Here is a 21,226-nt window from a genome sequence, read left to right on the forward strand (position 1 = left end):
TAATTTAAAATTTTTATTTATTTTAAATAAATTTATTTAAAAAATACTATTATCTGAAAACATTTTGGGGATTTGGGTCCCCATAGGGAACCCATCCCCGTCGAGGATCGGGGATGGGGGTTAATTTCAGAATCGGGGTTAGGGACGGGGAATATGACCCTCGCCCCGTTGCCATTCCTAGACACCTTATAGTTTTACATATTTACTTAAACCTACCTTATAGTTTTCATTTTACTAAAACATCCCATATATTTTACAACTTATTTACTTAATCATCCTTTCATTAAAGAGTCTTTGTTTTGCCAATAGGCCCATGACTTTTTATTCCAAAAATACCCTTAACATTTTTTTGTATAAAAAACAAAATTGTCCAAATATAGCCAATAGAGTGGTTGCCCGTGTCTTATTAAGGGCAAAAATGATATTTATATTTTTATTTTCTTCTGCTTAAATTTATTTAAATGAACAATAGGGTCAACATTGTCATTTTCCACTGTCATCTAATGGAAGATTGGTTAAATCCATTGCAAATTATAAGTGGTGTTTTAGTAAAATGCTAACTATATGGTAGATTTTTAGTAAATCCATGAAAGTATAAGGGTTATTTTAATATATGACCCTTTCTATTATTTAGCTTTCTCTTAATAAATCCTGTTCACCGCATGTGTCCCTGCTAGTATATATATTAAAACAAAGCGATCAAGAAATTTTCTCTTTTTTTTATTTTTTTATTTTTTTATTCCATGTCATTTTCAAAACAACCAATGAGATGCACCTTCCCAATAATCTAAATAATCTCTTCTCTTAAAATTTCTCCTAAACTACCATCCCCACTTTCTCCAAAATTATCTCTAATTCCCATTTATCTTCTAAATTATCTCTAATTCCTATTTATCTCCAAAATTATCTCTAATTTAGTAGAGAGTTTCTCTCCTAAATTATCTATAATACTCTCCCCTAATTTTTATCTATATATATCTAGAGAAAGTTTTGATTAAAAATTTAATAATTATTTAAATATTATAACAAAATTATATAATAAATTTAAAATATTTATTAAAAATACAAAAAAATAATTTTATATTGTTACAAAATATATCACGAAATAATGTACTAACAATTTAAATTTTGTTTTTCTGGATTATCAATTTAAATGTTATTCAAATATTTAATAATATGTAATAGCTTTAAATAAATAAAATTCAAATAAAAAAATTAAATATTTTATAGATCATTTAAATATTTAAATTACTAAATATTTATCATAACTATATTTTAAATAGTTAAAATAAAAAAAAATATGTAATAAATTTTAAAATTTTTTTCAAAGTAGAAAAATATTTATAACATAATATTGAAATTAATAATAATTTAATATTTTACAAAATTAATGATGAAATTATGTAATAATAGTACAAATTATGATTTTATGGATAAATAATTTCAATAAATAATTAATATTTTAAAATTTAAATACTTTACATATTATTTAAGTATTTAAATAATAATTTAATATTTTTACATAGTATTGTAAATAACTAATTTCACTTATATGAAGTAATCATTGGAGAAAATAGCATTCAAAAAAAATAATATCTATTAATAATAATTTTAAACTCTTAATCTATATTTATTATATATTTATTTTATTTTAGTACTTATTTATTGTTTTTTGTGATAAGTGTATTTTCAATGATTATGTATAAATTTATTTTATTTTGTTATCTAACAGAAAACTTTCAATAATAATTGAAGATTAAATTACTATTATTGAAAATTTTAAATTTATTAATATTTATTAGAGATTAAACTATTGTTTGAGATTATACAATTTATTGGCTAAGTTAATATATTTTTAGTACTTATTGTATTTTTTTTATTATCAATATATTTTCAATAATTGTGTATTTTTGCTATAAATTTTGAATAATTATTGGAGATTAAACTATTATTATTTATCAAAGATGAGGCTATTAATTTAGATGAAATTATAAATGTTCATGAGTTGGTTCAGTTTGGTCATAGGTTATTTGGCCAACCAAATTAACCTGGTCAGGTTGGGGAGTTGGTCAATTGAAATCGACTGACCTTTTGTAAAAATCGACCCACTGAAGTTGTATCAATTTGGGTCGATTATTTGGTTTGGTCAGTCAGTTCAAAAGATTTAAATATAAAAATTAAATTAAATTTTAAAAATTATAGTACAATTATTAAAAAATAAATTTAAAAATTAGATTTATAATATAAAACTTTTTAGACATAAAAAATATAGAAAATTTCCCATTTTTCCATATTAAAAATTATATTTAAAATATAAAATGTTAATATATATCCATGGATAGGTCATTTGATTTTGATTGGTTTACAAATGGCCAAAGTGAAATTGATCCAACTTGATCAAATTGGAAAATTTTTGAACCAAAGCCAAACTAAAATACTAGAAAACCAACTAAAATCGAGTTGATTAGATTGATCAGTTTGATGAATAAACCTAACTGAAATTAAGTATTATTATTTTTGTATTATAAAAAATTTATTAAAAATAATATATAAAATATCAATAATTATTAATTATTTAAAAAATTAAAAATATAAAATAATTGTATAAAAACTACCTTTAACACTTTTTTTTGCACTAAAAACAAAATTAACCAAATATAACTAATAGAATAATTGCCCTTGTCTTATAAAAGGCAAAAATGATATTCTATTTTTATTTTTTAATTAAATTTATATAAATGAATATTAAAGTCAAAACTGTCATTTTCGCTATCATTTAATGAATAATTGATTAAATCCATTACAAATTATAAGTCATATTTTAATAAAATTTTAATTATAAAATAAATATTAATAAATCCATAAAACTATATGAAGTATTTTAGTAAATGACCCTTTCTATTATTGTGCTTTCCTTGATATATATGCCACACAATATGCTGACTTCTAATTGTGTGTTAAAATTGTATTTTCCTTCATTTTCTTTGTTTTTTTACCAAAAAAATAAACAAACATTTTTATACAAAGCTAAAATCCAATTGAGAATGTAAAAATATGAACTTTTTATAACCTGCCTTCACATAAAACCTAAAAGCAGCATCAAATAGCAATGACCACTACGCCTATTTTTTAATACAAATGGATATTCACACACTTGATCCTTTCCCAAACAATAAAACGTTAACTAAAATTAGGAACCGGAATTCTTCCAGGTTCTATTTCTTTATTAAAATACGTCGGGATGGAAACGCCCTGGAATGGAACTGCTCTGCTGAGCCTGCCTCAGATGCATTGTCAACGCATAGTTATTTATCTGCCATGACAAGGAAACAACCCTAGATGTCATAAATCAGCAATAAAGGTAGCCAGGGAACATGCACACATATGAAAATGCAAGAATGCAGTAAGGGGGAACATTTTCCCCCTTCCACCTTTTGAATTCTCTTACAAAGGCTTGTGAGTAGGGGTGTCAATGGACCAGTAAGACATTGGATTGGACCTAGTCCGTCCCTAATGAATTTATATTGGTTTGAGCCAATATCTGATCCATTGATAGAAAGATAAGAACACAGGTGTCAATGGACCAGGTTTAAGTTGGAACCAATCTAAATTAACATGAATTTGAACAGATTGGACGATTCAGTCTCAGACATTGAACTGGACCGGTCCAAAATGGTACAAAATATTCATTGGACTGGATTGGACCAGGTCCATTTGTAATGGACTCGCATTGGACAGGATCGGATTGGACCAAATCCAGGTTTAAGTAGATATTTGATGTGACAAGTCAGGAAAGCAACGCAGAACACCCAGGTAATGGAGTCATGGGCATGGAACAAATATCGAATTAATACTATTGCCTTTTTTTTTTAATTTTTTCTTGTTTTTATCAAGCATGAGAGGGATGCCTTCTATCATCCCTAACTTTAAAAACCCTCCGATCTGGCGTTGGTGGTCATGGGCCCATGACCACCAACGCAGATATTTTGATCCTTGACCATTGGCTGGTCTACAAGTTGTCTCAAATAGAAGACCTATGACCAGCCTCTCTTGTATTTGATTCAGGACTTCTGGAGGAACTATAAATCATAAAATTCCAAGATAATCATTCTAATTTGATTGAATATCCTGACCTCAAGCGTCTTTAACTGCTCCTGGCACTGACACACCAGCTGCTTCAGATGCTGCAACTCCTGGTTTCGATCATCGAACTCTTTCTGACGTTCATGCTGGATAGCCACTGCTCGCTTGAGAATGTTGTTCTCTCGAATCAATACTTCCATCTGTTCCTTCACCATCATATTTTCCTAACAACAGCACACTATATAAGTACAATATGCCTTGGAAAATAAAGTAAAGCATTTAACAGCAAAAGTTTTGAAAGGTATGGACACGACAAATAACTACCTTTTGAAAACTTTGTACTGCCTCAGAACCCACACGGGCATATATATTCTTCTCCAAAACCTCAAGCACTCTAGAGGCCCGGGCCCGGGCATCATCTATATTAGAAGCACTCATCATTTCTTTAACAAACAGCTCCACCCACTCAGCGCCATCCATTAGGAGGTTGTTTGAAGGCAGTGGCTCCTCAGAAGATACAATATCTTCAGCAGTACTCAATACACCTGCTAAATTATATTATTCCTCGGTCAAAAGTAAAAAAATGCAAATCCTAAACAGTGAATGCATTAAATGATCTGGTTCTAATATTTAAAGGCACTTTGAAGAAGAAGCTCATCGCATCAGTTTCAATATCCAAAAAACCTAGGTCACCAAAATCCTTATGTTTGCAGATTTAACTCAACTACTAGATTATATTTCTTAGAGTCTAATTCTTCCTATAAGACGTTCCTCTTTCAAGCTTTGCAAGCATCAAAATAAGGAAAGGAAATAATGGAAAGGCTAAAGGGAGTAATTTGGATGAACAGGAGTAGGACAACCATTCATCTTGGTTCTTGGTCATTATATAAGATGCAGGTCAGTATAAGTGTTCATACCTTAAAGGATTCCCAAGTTGAGAACAAATACTCCTGATCAATTGCAAGTTGAATTACCATGATTTAATAGTTAACATCAACTTTTAATATGATTTTTTTTTATTAACCAGATCAAGGAGAATGAATTTACTCAAGTACTCTGGATATACAATCATCATCTAAGCACTTCATAAATGAGGACTAAACAGGTTAAGGATTGTTAACAAGGTTTATCTCAAAATTTCCCATAAAGATTCTTCTGGATATAGTTTAGACACATCAACTTCTTTCATTAACCAGGTCATGGAGAATCAATTTACTCAAGTATTCTGGATATACAATCATCTAACCACCACATAGATGAGATGAGAACTAAACAGGTTAAGGATTGTAAACAAGGTTTATCTCGAAGCTTCCCATAAAGATCCTTCTGTAATCCTGGCAAATATGCATATTGTTAAACACGCCTTACAAAGATACTATTTGGACAGAAATATATTGATTAGCATTGTTTTCTATAGTTTCTTCATCTTGCTCTGAAACTTTCAATGCACAAATTTGAATGGGAGACTGAGGCATACTGATTAATTTAATGATATCTTGCATTGCTAGGATATCTGACATCATATTTTTTTAGTAAATAACCTATGATACCTGGATACCTGTACAAGTGTGTGTCATCATGTCAGATACTTCAACTTCAAGTATAAATTTTGTATCCAATACCATATCCTCACCACATTTGAGTAACATAGTAATTAATATGTTGAAAAGATCACTAAAAGTTTCTTATCTAAGTAAAGCACCTCAAATATGAGACATTCCTTTTCTCATTTGAAATTAAATTGAAAACATGTAGGTGGCAAAATAGCTACCAGATAACAATTGCAAAATAAGATCTTAATGGGAATTTTACGTGCTTGGTCAAATTCCTTCAGATCATGGATGATAAAAATCAATTGAAAGTTAGAAACAAAAGGGCCAGAAAATCAAAATAGTTCAACTGAAAACCATAACAACAACAAATGAACTCAATGAATCCATCACCGTACACTTAGGGTGAAAATTTTTTTGTTCTTCCTAACTTGATAAAAACCCCATTAAGAAAAACTTTTGTTTTCCATATAAGCACAAATGGGGCTAAATAGGCAAATAAATGTCAAAGTCTCCTCACACTTGATTGTTACAAACCAAAAACCAATGTCCAGCAGGGAAGTGTAAAAGATTTATGTAGAAGAAAAGCCTACAATCAAAAAATTATGTTCAATTGAGATACTTAATTATACCAAACTATCATTTGCATACCTTGTGGTGATAATTGAGCATTTTCAATATTTCCATCAGGCTCAGCAGCAGCACCCAAATTGCCATCCCCGGACTCTAAATGAAGTTCATGCAGACTCCTGATAGCAGAATCTAGATCATTTCCACATTGCTCCAGTGCTTTTTCAAGAAGCTGTAAATGGATATTAAATGATTAGTTATTCAAACCAAGCACCCAAATATTTGCAGACTAGCACAGTAAATTCGCATGTCATATATTCTCTCCATGAGTTCATGACAATTCCATTTTCAAAGAAAGAAAAGAAGAACTAAATCATGCTACCTAACACAGAGAAAGCCTTCAGAAAAGTGATATCACCCTTGTAATTATCTCACATTTTCCAAACTACAGGGACATTTCCCTTTTCTCACAAAACGACAACATTCAAAAACAATATTTGTCTACCGAAAGATCTTAAAGGATTAAACCACCAGAATTTTTTTTCTCAAGAGACTAACAGCTAGATGAAAGGCAAGAAAATACTTAGAACATAATTGCTGTTATTATCATTAATTCATCACCATGAAGATTGAGAAATTTCAAAACATTGAGAAGGTTCTTTTTTACCCTCATAAAAGTTCAGTATATTTAACATAACATAGCTAAATCTAATCAGTGCAGTTGAAGAATCAATTAGGTATCTAATATGTAATTGCCTAGGCATTTTGGAGCCCTTTCAATTAGGCAACCAACTACAAGTATATTGTGGATGTAAGCATCTTAATGGAGGGAAATAGTTAATTACACTATGTTCATGTATTGATGCGAGTATGTGTAACCCATTTCCAGCCAATAAGAGTGAATGCAAGGAAAAAGCTTGATGCTCATAGTTCTTATGTTTATAATAATGTGCTTTCCTTTAAACCGGAAAGATTATTAAAAAAACCTTGTCATTATTTATGAAAAAAAAAACAGAGTAAGTTGACATCTCATCATTTATTAATTTAAGTTGTAGTTTAATAGTTTATAATTAACAAGAAATTCCATAATGTTTATACATGGTTATATGCATGCCTTTTTTATAAAGCATATTTGTAAAATAAGTATACAATTATATATCCACTTTTTTTGATAAATTATATATCCACGTTTTCACCTAAACATCTACTCACCTTGCAGGCCAAAATAACAAAGCGCTACCTAGTTACCTTAACTACAGGAATCGAATCACAAAACAAAAATAAATAAATAAATAAATTGAGCCATCCCCAATCACAAAGCAGCTCCAGCTGCCAAGTCGGAAATCATCAAAACTTAACTTCATGAATCTTCTTGAGAAGAGAGAGAGCTCAAACTTATTTGAAAGAGTGAGGAAGACAATATTAGTTCTTCTTAACCCTCTTGATGCTACAACATCTAACAAACATTGGACCCCTCTAAAGCAAGAACCATTAAGAAACACCACATCCCCCTCCCCCTAAATACAAAAGGCACCAGGATATTAAACTTCAAACCTTCTATCCGTTCTCATCTTCAAGTGACTCATAGATAATAAGAGAAATTAACATTTCTGAAAGATATACCACAATTCCAAGATATAGTCCATTGTAATTGGACAACCAAAGCAATAAACAAGAAGGGAACAAGTATATTTATAGAACCAACTCTAATTTGCTACTCCCTAGCCTAGCGACCAATCACTTGATAATGAGGTGATCCACTGGTTGTATTTCTTCGCAGACATTGCCATCATTGGAGAAAGCACCCCCCCCGCTTCACCACTTTTTTTTATCAGCAACACAAAATTGATTCATTAGATTAAAAATAGAGATACAACAAAGAGTTGTGGGCACAAAAACAAAGTACACCCAGAAACTATTCACTAATTACAGCTTCACCACTTTCCTGAATAAAAACTAAAAAGGCGAGTTAACTTTCAAGCGCCATCACCCACATAAAGCCATCGCGAAGCAAACAGGCTTCCAAAGGGTCTTAATGTCTCCAGAATTGTTTTCCCTCAATAACTCTCTTAATTAAATTCATTTCTACGGGATAATTATCAGAAGAGCATGACAAACCTCAGAACCCTGGAAATATTAGCGCATCATGTCTAAACAGAGGTCTAAAAAGATCATAAGCACCAATTTTCTTCCTCAGGAAATCTAAATACAAGTAGAAGCAGCCAAGCAGGAGGAAAATTGCAAAAAAAACATTTTTATTGGATTTCAAAAAATATATATAAATATTTTCTATCATTTCTATCATACTGGGGGAAAACCCTTTTTTCGTCATCAACAATTCATACGAAAAATTTTAAACTTTAAACATTGAAAAGACCTTATAAGGCTCTTTTTTTCCTCGAAAATAATCAAACGCCGGAACGAACGCAATAAAAAATAAATCAAATAAAATAAAAAGCTACAAACCCCGAGCAATCAGAACTGACATTCAAAAAAAAAATGAATATAAAGAAAGATAGAGATTAAACAAATAAGCAACCTGATCATCCATGCCAGGGAAAATAGCTCTGAGATGATTGAGCAGAGGCGTAGAATCAGCCGACGAAGGAGACGACGACAAAGCAGCAGAGATGGGCCTAGGGGGAGAGAATCGAATCGGAGAAGTAGAAGAGGAGCAACGGATTCTCTTAGAAGAAGAAACAGGGGTCGTTGTTGGCAGGTCCTCAAAGAAAGATCTCTTGCCGCACACTATGGCAGACATGTTGCTATAGTCTGCTCGTCTTCTGAACTCGCAGCGAATCCTTCGCTCCCCCCCCCCTATAACCGTCTCCCCTCGTCCATGCAGATTCACAGTCGATGATCCCTCCCTCCTCTTCCTCCGACTTTTATTCTCAATCTTTGAATACCACGACGAAGACGATGACGATCGGGGAGGGTAGGGGGTGTTAGGGTTTCTGAGCAGCTGCTTCTTAACTCTTCTTCTTCGTTTGGTCCGTCGAGTTAAATGCGATTCAAAGCTTTTTGGTTCGTCAGAATCAAAGTTTGGTTTCTCAACTTTTTCTTCTCTCCAGGTTTTGCTTTCGCTTTCGCCCTCTGTCTCTCTCTCCTTGAACGGATGCCTTCCATATTTATAGGCGATAAACACCTAAGCGGTGCCTTGTCAGGGGTTAATTCGACTCGATAGTCAACTCAATACTGAGTTACTGAGAAACGTTTTAACTTGTCATCAATCTGGACTATTAGGTTTTGGTCAACAACAGAAATTCAATTGATTGGACGGCTTCGATTGATTATGAATTTCAAATAAATCTAGGTCTAATGCATAATGAGTAGAGATGGGTTTGGGCTTCTGGGCCCAAATTTGCCGCCTATCATTCTTTGTTTGGTGTAGATGCCAATACCTAATTGGGGTGTTTTTGTTCCGGTCCGGTCTAGATGGGCCGTGTAAGTCCAAATAAAGTATCATATATGGTTCGGTCCATTTTGGCGGTCTATACCATATTACCATATAATGAATACAAAATTTGTCTCATTTAAATTTGATGATGCACAATCTGGCCGGTCTTAGCTATCGATGATCTTGCCTCTAAACTGAGTAACAGGGACCTGAAACGGAAGGAGAAGAGAAGCTCCGGGGAGAACCCGGCGTAAGGGCTCCGAAGCTCAAGTTAGAATCCTTCAAAGGCAAGATAAACCAGATAGCGCGAAAGTTAGCATACCTCGTTCCTGGGGGGGTAGAAGCCTTTTATAACCACCTCGCGCACTCACTTCCAGGCCTCCGTCAGGTCGGGCATGATTACTTCTGAACTCCTGCCAGTTCGGGTGTCATTTCCTCTGGCCGAACAGAACCGCCACTGTTCCTTTTGTCGGAGTCGTCTTTGCGGCTAGTGACGACGGTTGCAGGTGGCGGTGGCAGGAAGCCGTTTGAAATGCGGCTGTCAGGCGTCAGATCCCAAATCAGTCAGGTGCGTCGCCCTTGGATACGGACGTCCTTGGTGTCTGGTACGTTTGGCTGGCCTGGTGCTTTGGAAGTGAAGTGTTGGAGTGGCGAGCGAGGTGTCTTGAGTTCGGTTTGGAGTGTTTCGAGCTACCGTGGGCCAGCTCGGGTCAGCTTTGTGAGGCTTGGGGCCCAGTATAGTTCGGGCTCCTTGCAGGGAGCTCGGGTTCTCAGTAGGGAGCTCGCTCTTAATAGGGAGCTCGCTCTTAACAGGGAGCTCGGGCTCATAGTAGGGATCTCGCTCTTAATAGAGAGCTCGGACTCCTAGTAGGGAGCTTGTTCTTAATAGGGAGCTTGGACCCTTTACAGGGAGCTTGCTCTTAACAGGGAGCTCGGGCTCCTAGTAGGGAGCTCGGACTTAGGGAGCTCGGACCTTTAACAGGGAGCTCGGGCTCCTAGTAGGGAGCTTGGACTTAGGGAGCTCGGGTTCTTAGGGAGCTCGCTCTTAATAAGGAGCTCGGGCTCCTAGTAGGGAGCTTGCTCTTAATAGGGAGCTCGCACCCTTAACAGGAAGCTCGCTCTCAACAAGGAGCTCGGACTAAGTACAGCGGTCTGGAGTTCGGGTTCGGTAGTGAGCTTGGACTTGCTTCCGATGTTCGCTTTGGGCGCTCTACTGTCCCGAGCTGCTTGCCTTTGCCACGTGTCGGGTGATCGCGAGGTCGGGCCAAATTTCCCTTCATCAAAATTCATTGGTAATACAAATTTTGCATCTCAAGAATTAATGCAAAATTTGTCCCCACTCTCATGTAGTGGGGTAGCTAACCCGGCCATTTCCTATTTGTCCCCACTCTCATCCTCTTGCCCTCCATGTCCTATTTTATTTCCCACAAACAAATAAGATAAAAGCAAAATAAACCAGAATTTGCATTCAACCATTTACACTCGTTTGCATTTACACCACTACAAGCAAATTAAGCCTAATGCAAAACCTTATATTTTGTATTATTTTCTATGTATTTGCATTATATATATTTATATTTGTACTCTTTCCAAACTGAGCTTAGTAAAAAAAAGTAATTGGATAAGTGTTTTAAAATTAAGACTATGAGGCTGAATGCCTCCATGTTGCAATCAATGGTTTAACCAACCATGTCAAACTATGACATGTCAGCATATATACATAGATACAAACATATATGTATATATTCTACACATAATATATGTATCATTTTATGTTTAATTTATATTTATATTTTATTTTTATTTTTTATTTATAAAAATGTTAAATTTTGGGATTTGAGACCAAAAAAGGGAGATCGTTGGAATGCATATATCTTGAAAAGTTACTCCAAATCGATATAAAGATTAGCTAAACCATACAATTGAGTGCAAAGCTATGGCCTCAAAAAGTTTGAACATATATTGGGTACGCAACCTGTGACCTAGTGAATGGATTAAACAGATCAATGGCTCTATCACCAAGGTCAGACAGTTTAAGACCATGTCAACGATTTTTTATTAAACCTCAGGTTTAGGGAAACTAAACCAAAATAAATAGTCAGATTATGACCATATCAACGATTTTTTATCAAACCCCTGATTTAGGGAAACTAAACTAATGGAGCGCAATCCGGCCGGTCCTAGCTGTCAACGATCTTGCCTCTGGCTGAAGCGAAAGGTGCCTGAAACGGAGAAGAAAGCGAGTAATCTCCGGGGAGGAACCCGGTGAGAGTGCTCCGAAGCTCAAGTTAGTATTTCCTCAAAGGCAAGATAAAAAACCAGATGGCGCAAAGGTATCACCTACCCCCTTCTTGGGGGGAAGAAAACCTTTTATAACCACTTCGCGCACTCACTCCCAAGCTCTTGTCAGGCCGGGTATCATTACCTCTACACTTCTGCCAGTTCGGGTGTCATCACCTCTGCTGGGGCAGACAACCGCCACTACTCTCTTTGTCGGAGCCGTTTCTGTGACTGGAGGTGGCGGTGGCAGGGGACCGTTGAAGTGTGGTTGTCAAGCGTCAGACCCTAAGTCAGTCAGGTGCGCCGCCTCAGGATACAGACTCCTTTGGTGTCAGGTCAGGTACGGTTGTTTAGTTCGGCGGCCTGGAGACAAAGTGTTGGATTGGTGTGCGAGGTGAAGTCTTGAGTTCGGACAGAGGTGTGGCCCAAACTACCCTGGGGTGGGCCAGTTCGGGTTATTGCCCTTTGCGCTCCTCGTAAGGCTCGGGGTCAAAGGGAGAGTTCGGTCTCCTTTTGGGGAGCTCGGACCGCTGGTTCCTCCTCTCGGAGCTCGCGCCTTGAACGTACTGCCGTGCCGAGTTGTTACTTCTGCCACGTGTTGAGTGGTCAAGAGGTCGGGCCAAATCCTCCTTCATCATAAACCAAAATAAATAGCAGGTAGTTCAAACAATTTCAACCATTTGAGTCAAGGACAAGTTGAAAGCACTAGTATCAAGTTTTTTTTTTTTTTTGGTAGATGAAGGAAATACTTATATCATAGGTAAGAAAATATGATCTAATACAAGAGGAAGCTGTATCAAGTTAGGTTCTATGAAAATTCAAAGTATATGTAAATTTTGTATCTGATTTAAATTTACACGAGTGTTTGTAAATATGATTTGAACCCTTGTCTATGCATAATTTGCACCTTTTGTTTCATTTGCATGGATAGAATTGCAAATATTGCACTTCAAAAACTAATGTAAAACTTGCACCGCCTTCCTCCGGTTGAAAAAGTAGAACCACATCAATTTACGTCCCATTCTACTCATTTCGTACAAACAACCTTCCTTATATATTCATTTACCCTCATATAAGGTGGGGATCACATCATTTTCTTTCAATTGTATTCCTCCAAAACAAACAAAAGAAACTATGTATAACCTAAAACAAAAATAGAGCACAATTTAAGTGAACTTATTTGCACGAGTACAGAAATTTGCATGGTAAACAAACAAAAATTAAGATTTAATACTATTTTCAAATATCAAAAAACCGTTATGGGGTGTTTAACAACATGGTTGGTCTTGTTTTTGTTGCTTCGAACCTTTAAGGTAGGATATGGTACTAGGCTAAACCTGACCCTTCCCAACCCACATATTGTTGGAAGGCATATGAACTTATGTACTATATGCTGACTATAATAATATTTTGAATTTTATGTAAAGGATAATTAATAGTTTACGTATTTTTACATGTTTAATTAAATAATTGTGAATTTTGATGTTTGTCCATGCTATTTTATTTGTTTATTTCTTATATATAACAAGAAACAATAAAAAATTAGATGCAGGTTGCCAAGTTCTAGACTCAACCTGCCAATCTGATCCACCCCACACTCTCTATGGGAGGGTGGTCAGGAAGGGTTTTGCATTTTCATATGCAAAGAGGATTTGGATTCTCAAAATCTAACATGCTATGAGTTTTGGGAAGGGTACGGATTGGGAGGTTTAGAGAGACGGGTGGAGTCTAGAATTTACAAAACTCTCCATGAACTTGCCCTATTGCCATCCCTATATGCCAAGGTGGGGAAAGTGCCAATGAATAGGTATAAGTGCATAAGAGAGCCATACCCTCTCTCCCTTTGCATATGATTATTGAATGTAAGCTGAGAGACTCAATAACATCTTCCCATATTGTCCGAGCTAGCACCTTGTGGTCAAACATCACTCTAACATTTTTTTTTTTTGAAAACACCCTTAGGCAAATCTATTCAACAAATTACTCAGTTACGTCATATTCCAGTTGGGAATCAAGAAGCCATGAGGTAGAGACCAAGTTACACAAGAAGAACAGGAAATTTCTATTATTCCCTTCGAGGTCTGTAAAATGTCGATAGTATCCTTAGAGATGCACCACGTGGCATCTTCTCATTGGCATGGGAGATTTGATTGTATCAAATTTGTAAACAAAAACAACTGTCACATCAGTTTTTGCTAATGCAACAGTTGTTTTTATTTTCAAATACAAAACCAACCATGTTATCAAACACCCCGTTAGTTGCTACTTGTCAAAAAAAAAAGAGGAAATATTGAAGATAAAGCTAATGTGATAGATTTAACGATGATTCATTTAGAAAAAAACAACTAGCGTGCGAGGCCTTGCTATGCATATGCAGGGCGAGTGTTATATGGAAAGCTATGGGCGCAATCTTGGATGATTCTTGATTGAATATTTGGGAGATTAAAAATGAAGGAAAAAATTAATATAAGTAATTAAAAAACTAATTGAATTTCTAGCATCTATTAGCATATGATTCAAAAAAAAAAATACTGATAATGTATCTGTTCATTAATGGAAAACTAAATACAGTTTTAAAATCTGATGCTTAAACCCTTTAAAATTGATAAATCAATATGCTCTTTTCTACTCAAGAGAGAAACACCAAGAGGAAGAAAGCAGCACAATTGGAAATCGATATCACTCATCAAATGCTATCTAAGATCTATAATCTAACATTGCAACTAATAACATATCCATAATGTCCTTCAATACTACAACAACAAATCATTAAAATATCTTTATTACAACATCTCTTCCCTACCCAAAGTAGAGAAAAAAAGTGATCAAGTTCTAAGAACCATTCAAGCACTTCATTGATTAAAAGGAAGAGAAAAAGTTGTATTTCAGTCGTTTCTTATGGGAAATGAACATTGTACGTTTTTGTAATATGTCAAAAAAAAAAAAAAAATTTGCAATGTAACATGCAACACTCATCCTCACTTAATTTGCTTACATGGGTTAAAGCTATAAGAAAAACTTTTCAGCCATTTCAACAGGTTTTAAGAGGCTCCATTTTTTTACATATTGCCCTTTCTCACCTCATTTTCTTATTCTCCAGGTTTTGCAGGAATCGTGGCAGATGTGAACATCAACCACTCTCACTGAATTGGGATCTTCTCCTCACACACATCCCACCCTGCATTGGGAACGGTGAGATGTGTATGTGAGGTCGGTGTACGGCGCCGTGAGTGAGGAGCATATACGGCTTCCCACTCAGTACTCTCAGTCATATTTTTACACGTGTTAAAGCCGCAGCCACGTAGCTATATTTATGGAAGAAATTTGTGATATTTTAAAAAGAAAAAAAAAAAAGTAGGGTTTCACTGTGGTTTTTCATCGAATTTCTTCCGTAGCCAAGAAGCTTGGGAATCCCATTGATCCAAACTTGGTAAGGAACTTTCTTCCTTCTTCTTCTCTGCAAACGGATAAGGCGACGCAACCCTCTTTCATTTTATTTTGCAACCAGAAGTGGCTCCGGCCCTTTCATTTTTCTTTTCGTTTCTGCTAATGGAAACTGGGTCCTGAGCTGTTCCTTTGTTTCCTTTAGCAAAGGCTTTGAAGCGGAGAGATTAGGGATTGGACTTCTCTCTTCGACTCTTCCTATATCATTTGTCTTTTCACTTTATGTTTTGATTTAAAATTTCTGTAATTCCTACTGTATCTTTTGAGCTTCCAATTGACTTAGCTGTTCAATTCTTATGATATAAGAAACTCAAGTCAAGTCTTATTGGAATCCAATTAAGCAGATTGAAAGAAAAATCATAATATACTAAACATGTAATTGTATCAAATTTTGGTTCTAGGTATACCATTCTGAATTTGACCCGTTTACAGCTTATCCCCCTAATTCCCCCTCCCCCAACCCAAACACGAGATAAAAAAATGTAGACATATAGATTGTCCTTTATTCTAGGTTTCTTGTGGGGCCAAATGGCCCTGCTATGTCAGTAGTTTGTAATTGGCTGCTGGATGTATTTTTCTTTTGGATTTATCTATCGTTAAAATCTACATCAATGGGTTCTTGTGTTGTGTTTAAGCCATGTCTTAAGACTCCCCCCCCTCTGACTGTGGGTGGCATTTTTTTGTTGCTTCAATTGGGCAACTCCTTGTAGATGTATTCCATTTTATTAAACTAGTGCAAGGGCATGTGCTATGCACGCGTGCAAGTAAAGGGTAAAGATATGTTATCAGATTTAATTTTTATGAACTGCACAAAAACCACAGCAAGTATCCCCTTTATATATTATAGATAGATGCACTCGTATACACAGACATATACACACACACTATAGCCAGTTACCCTTTTTTTTATGAATGAATATAATATATTAAACCAGAAATATGAGGCAATACAGGAGACCCTAGAGGAGGCACGAGTTGTTACCTCTTCCAGCAAGTATTACATCAATTTAAAAACAGAAATAACCAGAAATAGAATTACAGAGCAGTCCAAAATAAACATTCCCTACAAGCCCCTTGCTTAGCTAGCCCATCCGCTAAGGTATTTGTTGGTCTTCCCACCCAAAGAGAGGTAACAGTCATGTTTCTTATGAGCCAGTTGACTTTCCTTAACAGGTCTCTGTGTCGCCACATAGTTGAAGTTGGGTCTGTCAGCCATCCCACAACAATCTTAGAGTCCCCTTCAACGACCAAGTGCTGAACTCCTAATTGTTCTGTAATCTGAATACCTTGTACCGCCGTTAACATCTCTGCTCTATTTGAGTCTCCTATTCCCACGGGGCCTGAAAACAATTCTAATATTTTGCTCTCCTTATCTCTCAGCACCCCTCCTATCCCCTATGGGCCTGGGTTTCCTTGGCCGCTTCCATCAAAGTTCAGCATTGCCCATCCTTTAGGCGGAGGCATCCACACTACAGATTCCCTGTCCTTCCTTGTATGGCTGTTAGCCACCACTATCCAGTTTCTCAAAAAATCATCAAAGGAGAATGTATGAAATAAGTCCATAGTTCTTAACCAATGAATGGCCCTAGTCAAGATACTGTCCTCAACAGCCTGAATGCTTTTTTCCTTTTCCTTGAATACCCTTGCATTCCTTTCTTCCCAGATTGTCCACAAGGCAGCTTCTCTAATACATCTCCACATTATTTTTCCTTTTTTTGTAAGCCACACAAAAAAGGAAGGATCAAACAACTGACTTAAAGTTGTGGACAGATTCCACCTGCATTCCAAACAAAGAGAAAATCCAACTCGAAATAGCATCAAAAAAGGAACAAGATGCAGGTAAGTGAGAGCAATCCTCACCACTAGCCTTGCAAAGTACGCACCAGTTAGGGGACAAACACAAAGAAGGCCTTTTCTTCTGCAAGCAGTCCAAGGTATTAATCTTCCTATAAAACACCTCCCAACAGAAAATAATAACTTTAGGTGGAACCGGTTTAGGCCATATCTCCTTGTTTGGAAAATCCCACTGTCCCTGGGAAGAGCAAAGAGATTTAAAAAAGGGAGCACAAATGAAGTAGCCTTTTGGGTGAGGAGATCATAATCTCACATCCAAGCTAAGAGGGTCCAGAAAGACACTGCCAAGAAGGGACAATAGACTTGAAACACTGTTAAGTTAATCATCCCTCAAGCATCTTCGAAAGCCAAAGTCCCAACTTAAGGAGTGGGGTGAAATAGGAGATGGGAGAAAATGATAGATTGTTTTTTCCAATAGAATAGAGAGATGGGAATTGGTCCTTAAGGGCAATAGTACCCACCCAAGTGTCTTCCCAAAATAAAACAGAGATGCCGGAATTGACATCATACCTGACAAAGTTGAGAAATTGAGGGAGGATACTCTGGATTGCTTTCCAAGGAGATGCCAACGTAGCTTGACGTGATACACCCGCATCCCATCCATTTTTCCAGTCTACCATGTATACTAGCTATCACTTCATGCCACAACCTCTCCCTTTCTCTAGGCCTTCTTCACAACCATTTTCCTAAAAGAGCTTTATTCTTGAGAGTTAACCTTCCTAGTCCCAAGCCACCTTCCTCTTTACTCCTACAAACCATTTCCTAGTTGATTAGGTGGCCTTTCTTTTCTTCCCCTGGCTCCTAAAGGAAATTTCTCATTAATCTCTCCAACTTCTTAGCTTCCCTATTAGGAATCTTGAAAACGGAGAGAAAATAGACCAGTAGGTTTGCTAGGGTAGCTCTCAATAAAGTCGCTCTACCCCCTATAGAGATGTAGTTCTTTTTCCAGGAAGTTAATCTTTTCTCAAACTTTTCCAACACTGGGGTTCAGAAACTACTCTCTTTTGGGTTAGCCCCTAGAAGGAGACCTAAGTACTACAATGGCCAAGAAGAGACGGAACAACCTAAACAATCTGCCACAGACTGAATAATACCCTCATATTAACACCTACCATACAACTCTTATCTAGGTTTATCTTCAAATTGGAGACCTCCTCAAAGTGTTGTAGCAATGCTCTGAGATTCCTCACTTTTTGCCTGTCACCCCCTTCATAAAATATTATGATATCATCAGCAAATTGTAGGTGGGTTATCCGGATATTGTTCCTTCCTATCCTCCAACCACTCACTTCCTCTTCCCTATCTACCTTAGTGATTAATCTATGGAAGACATCTGCAACTAAGGTGAAAAGAAACGGGGAGAGTGGGTCACCATGTCTAAGTCCTCTACAAGCTGGGAAAAAATCTTTGACCACCCCATTCATCAAGACTAAGTAATGATAGGAGCTAAAACAACCCTTTACCCAGTTGCACCATCTATCTCCAAACCCAAGGCATCCAAGGACCTCTAGTAAAAAACTCCAGTCCACAAGATCATAAGCCTTCTTTAAGTCTAACTTACATACAAAACCTTGATTCCCCGACTTTCTCATGTCCTCCACACATTCATTTGCTATTAGGATCTGATCTGTTATTTGCCTTCCCTACATGAAAGCACCTTGTGCTTGACTAATGATGGAGGTAGTACTACTCGAATTCTTAAAGACAACACTTTGGCCAGGATTTTATAGATGCTTGTTACTAAACTAATCGGCCTGTACTCCTTAGGGTCCTTTGCATCTATCTTCTTTGGGATTAGGGCTACGAAAGTGGCATTAACTCCAGGGCTTACCTTTTTCTTATTTGCAAACTCCTAAAACACCCGGATAAGATCTTCTTTAACCACATCCCAACAATCCTGATAAAAAGTCATTGTGAAGCCATCTGGACCGGGTGCTTTGGATCTATTGATATTTCTACTTTTATTTCATGAAAAATGTTTAGTGTTGTATAATATTGGCTTAAATAAGTAAAATTTATCAAAAAAACATTGGCTTAAATAAAAAAAGTCATTGAAATACTACTATACCACTAGGTTAGTGTTTTAAAAGTGCAAGGTGCAAAAAAGGTGCAGGGGTCAATTTGCACCTGAGGTGCAAGGCGCAAGGCGAGGTGCGCGCCTTTTTGAAGCAAGGCACAAAATTATAAAAAGAAATGCTAAAAAAATGTCAGAAAATTCAAAAAAATGCCAAAAAATTCAAAAAAAATATTACACAATATTAATAAAAATATAAACTTAAATTTTAAAATAATGTTTTAGAAAACCTATTATCTAAAATTAAAATACATAAACATAAGATGTAAAACATATTCAAATGAGAATTTAAAAATAAAATCAAACATATAAAACGTTTTCAAGCATTTAAAACCTCTAATCTCTTTTTTCACTCAATTGCATTACTTCACGTAGCTAATGTAACGTAAAACATATTACATTCCTGATTTTACAAGCCGCCTTTGTGCCACGCCCCTCGAGGCAAGCCCAAACAAGTCCATGTTAGGCCCAACCGCTATGTCCAAAAAAAGCAAAAAAGCATTAAATTTTCAGAAGGCACACGCCTAGGTGCACCAGGCGTACACCTTTTTAAAGGGCTGCACCTAGGACCTAGGCGAGGTGCATACCCTGAAATGCGCTTGCCTGTGGTTCTGAGGCGTGCCTTTTAGATCACTGCACTAAGGTATTCTTTTTATTGGATATGAATGTTTAAGAACCATGTTTCTTTTTTAGAGAGGTGTGGTTGGTGTAGTCGCTGCACTGGCATCTCCTTTTGCAGGCTATACAGGTTTTGTGTGTGTGTGTTATTTATTTATAGGTAACAAGTAGTAAAGTTCATTAATATAAACAGAATATATGTACATAATAGGACCCCAAGGGGAGGTGAATATACCTACCTCTCCACAATACAACCATTTATAGATAACCCAGTACAACTGTCCCCTATTGACCCCTTGTTTAGCTAGAGAATCAACCATACAGATTGTCTTCCTTTGCTAAAATTATTGGATTGGGACTGGGTACCAAACAAAAAAGAATATTCAAATGGGACCTTGGCTTTCTTTCTGTATTCTCCCTCTAAATTGCTAAGCCCCTGAGTGGTAAATTTGGTGCTTTTATTATTCATTCTAGGAATCCTTTTCTTGCTATGTTCCTTGTGGGCAAACTTCTACATTTCCATCTGTCCCCCCATTTTAGCACAATTTCCACTGTCTGCTATTTAATTTTGGTATATGATGAGCTTTTTGGAATTTGTTGAATAACTATTTTTTCTTTCATTGGGTCAATTTATAAATCGTTGCAGTGTGACATGGCGGCCAAGTACATTGTGGGTGCTGTTTTGGGATCTTTTGCAGTGGCATATGCACTGGATGATGCAATTGCTGACCAAAAGATTTTCGGAGGTAACTTTGCCTTATCTTATCGAACCTCTTGCTTCACAGTTGTTTAATATAACTGGGTTCTGAATCCAGGCACCACCCCCAAAACTGTTACTAGCAAGGACTGGTGGGAAGAAACTGATAAGAAGTTCCAAGCATGGCCTCGTACAGCAGGACCGCCGGTGGTGATGAACCCCATTCGCCGCCAGAATTTTATTGTCAAGTCCAGTTCTGTGTTCTAAATGACTGAATTTTTTTTATAGCACTGAATGGCTGAATCTTAAAGAAGCTAACCCTTTTCCTAGGATTATAAAGTTTTACCTTGATATCCTGTATCACAAATTCACAATTTCTCTGCTTGGACAGAACTTGTTTAGCCTCCAAGTTTTATTAGCATGGCTTTGCAAATTGCAAGTCATGATGATGACGAATTCATTCCTTTATCCCTGATGATGATATGAGCTGTTCTTAATTTTAGAATGTTAATCAATCTGTTATGACCCTTGTTTTTACAATCCACTAGATCGTTTTTGCCTGAAACCATGTGAATTCATATTTTATGGGGATGGGAGCATCTTGAAAATAGGTGCAAAGCTTCATAACATGTTGGATTCAAATTAAACTAGCCAGAGCA

At 36.1% G+C, this 21,226-nt stretch overlaps 2 protein-coding genes across 3 annotated transcripts; one reads left to right on the forward strand and one right to left on the reverse strand.

The window, feature by feature from the left end:
• Nucleotides 1-2,937: 2,937 nt before the first annotated feature.
• On the reverse strand, nt 2,938-9,311 carry LOC104586125 (uncharacterized). Of its 2 annotated transcripts, none has more exons than XM_010243261.2 (5): nt 8,743-9,311; nt 6,285-6,435; nt 4,408-4,628; nt 4,134-4,307; nt 2,938-3,313 (listed from the first exon to the last, which is right to left on the reverse strand). In XM_010243261.2, the coding sequence occupies exons 1-5, from the start codon at nt 8,962-8,964 to the stop codon at nt 3,227-3,229; spliced, it is 855 nt and encodes a 284-aa protein (XP_010241563.1). In that variant the 5' UTR covers nt 8,965-9,311; the 3' UTR covers nt 2,938-3,226. The 2 variants fall into 2 exon arrangements, with proteins under 2 accessions (XP_010241563.1, XP_088754888.1); XM_088898762.1 differs by having other exon boundaries at nt 4,408-4,631; nt 8,743-9,301.
• Nucleotides 9,312-15,037: 5,726 nt separating this feature from the next.
• On the forward strand, nt 15,038-21,050 carry LOC104586126 (uncharacterized). Its single transcript, XM_010243262.3, has 3 exons — nt 15,038-15,310; nt 20,517-20,616; nt 20,686-21,050. The coding sequence occupies exons 2-3, from the start codon at nt 20,523-20,525 to the stop codon at nt 20,832-20,834; spliced, it is 243 nt and encodes an 80-aa protein (XP_010241564.1). The 5' UTR covers nt 15,038-15,310; nt 20,517-20,522; the 3' UTR covers nt 20,835-21,050.
• Nucleotides 21,051-21,226: the final 176 nt, after the last annotated feature.

Source organism: Nelumbo nucifera, chromosome 2, assembly GCF_055504915.1.
Source record: "Nelumbo nucifera cultivar China Antique chromosome 2, China Antique-T2T, whole genome shotgun sequence".
Classification (NCBI taxonomy): domain Eukaryota; kingdom Viridiplantae; phylum Streptophyta; class Magnoliopsida; order Proteales; family Nelumbonaceae; genus Nelumbo; species Nelumbo nucifera.

What these genes read in the sequence shown, in the direction of transcription:
- LOC104586126 (XM_010243262.3), top strand. Translation starts at nt 20,523, where the DNA reads ATGGCGGCCAAGTACATTGTGGGTGCTGTTTTGGGATCTTTTGCAGTG. An exon ending in TGACCAAAAGATTTTCGGAG is followed by an intron (nt 20,617 to 20,685) that starts GTAACTTTGCCT and finishes TTCTGAATCCAG; the next exon opens with GCACCACCCCCAAAACTGTT.
- LOC104586125 (XM_088898762.1), bottom strand. Translation starts at nt 8,964, where the DNA reads ATGTCTGCCATAGTGTGCGGCAAGAGATCTTTCTTTGAGGACCTGCCA. An exon ending in TGCTCAATTATCACCACAAG is followed by an intron (nt 4,632 to 6,284) that starts GTATGCAAATGA and finishes AATATAATTTAG; the next exon opens with CAGGTGTATTGAGTACTGCT. An exon ending in CAGTACAAAGTTTTCAAAAG is followed by an intron (nt 4,308 to 4,407) that starts GTAGTTATTTGT and finishes TGCTGTTGTTAG; the next exon opens with GAAAATATGATGGTGAAGGA.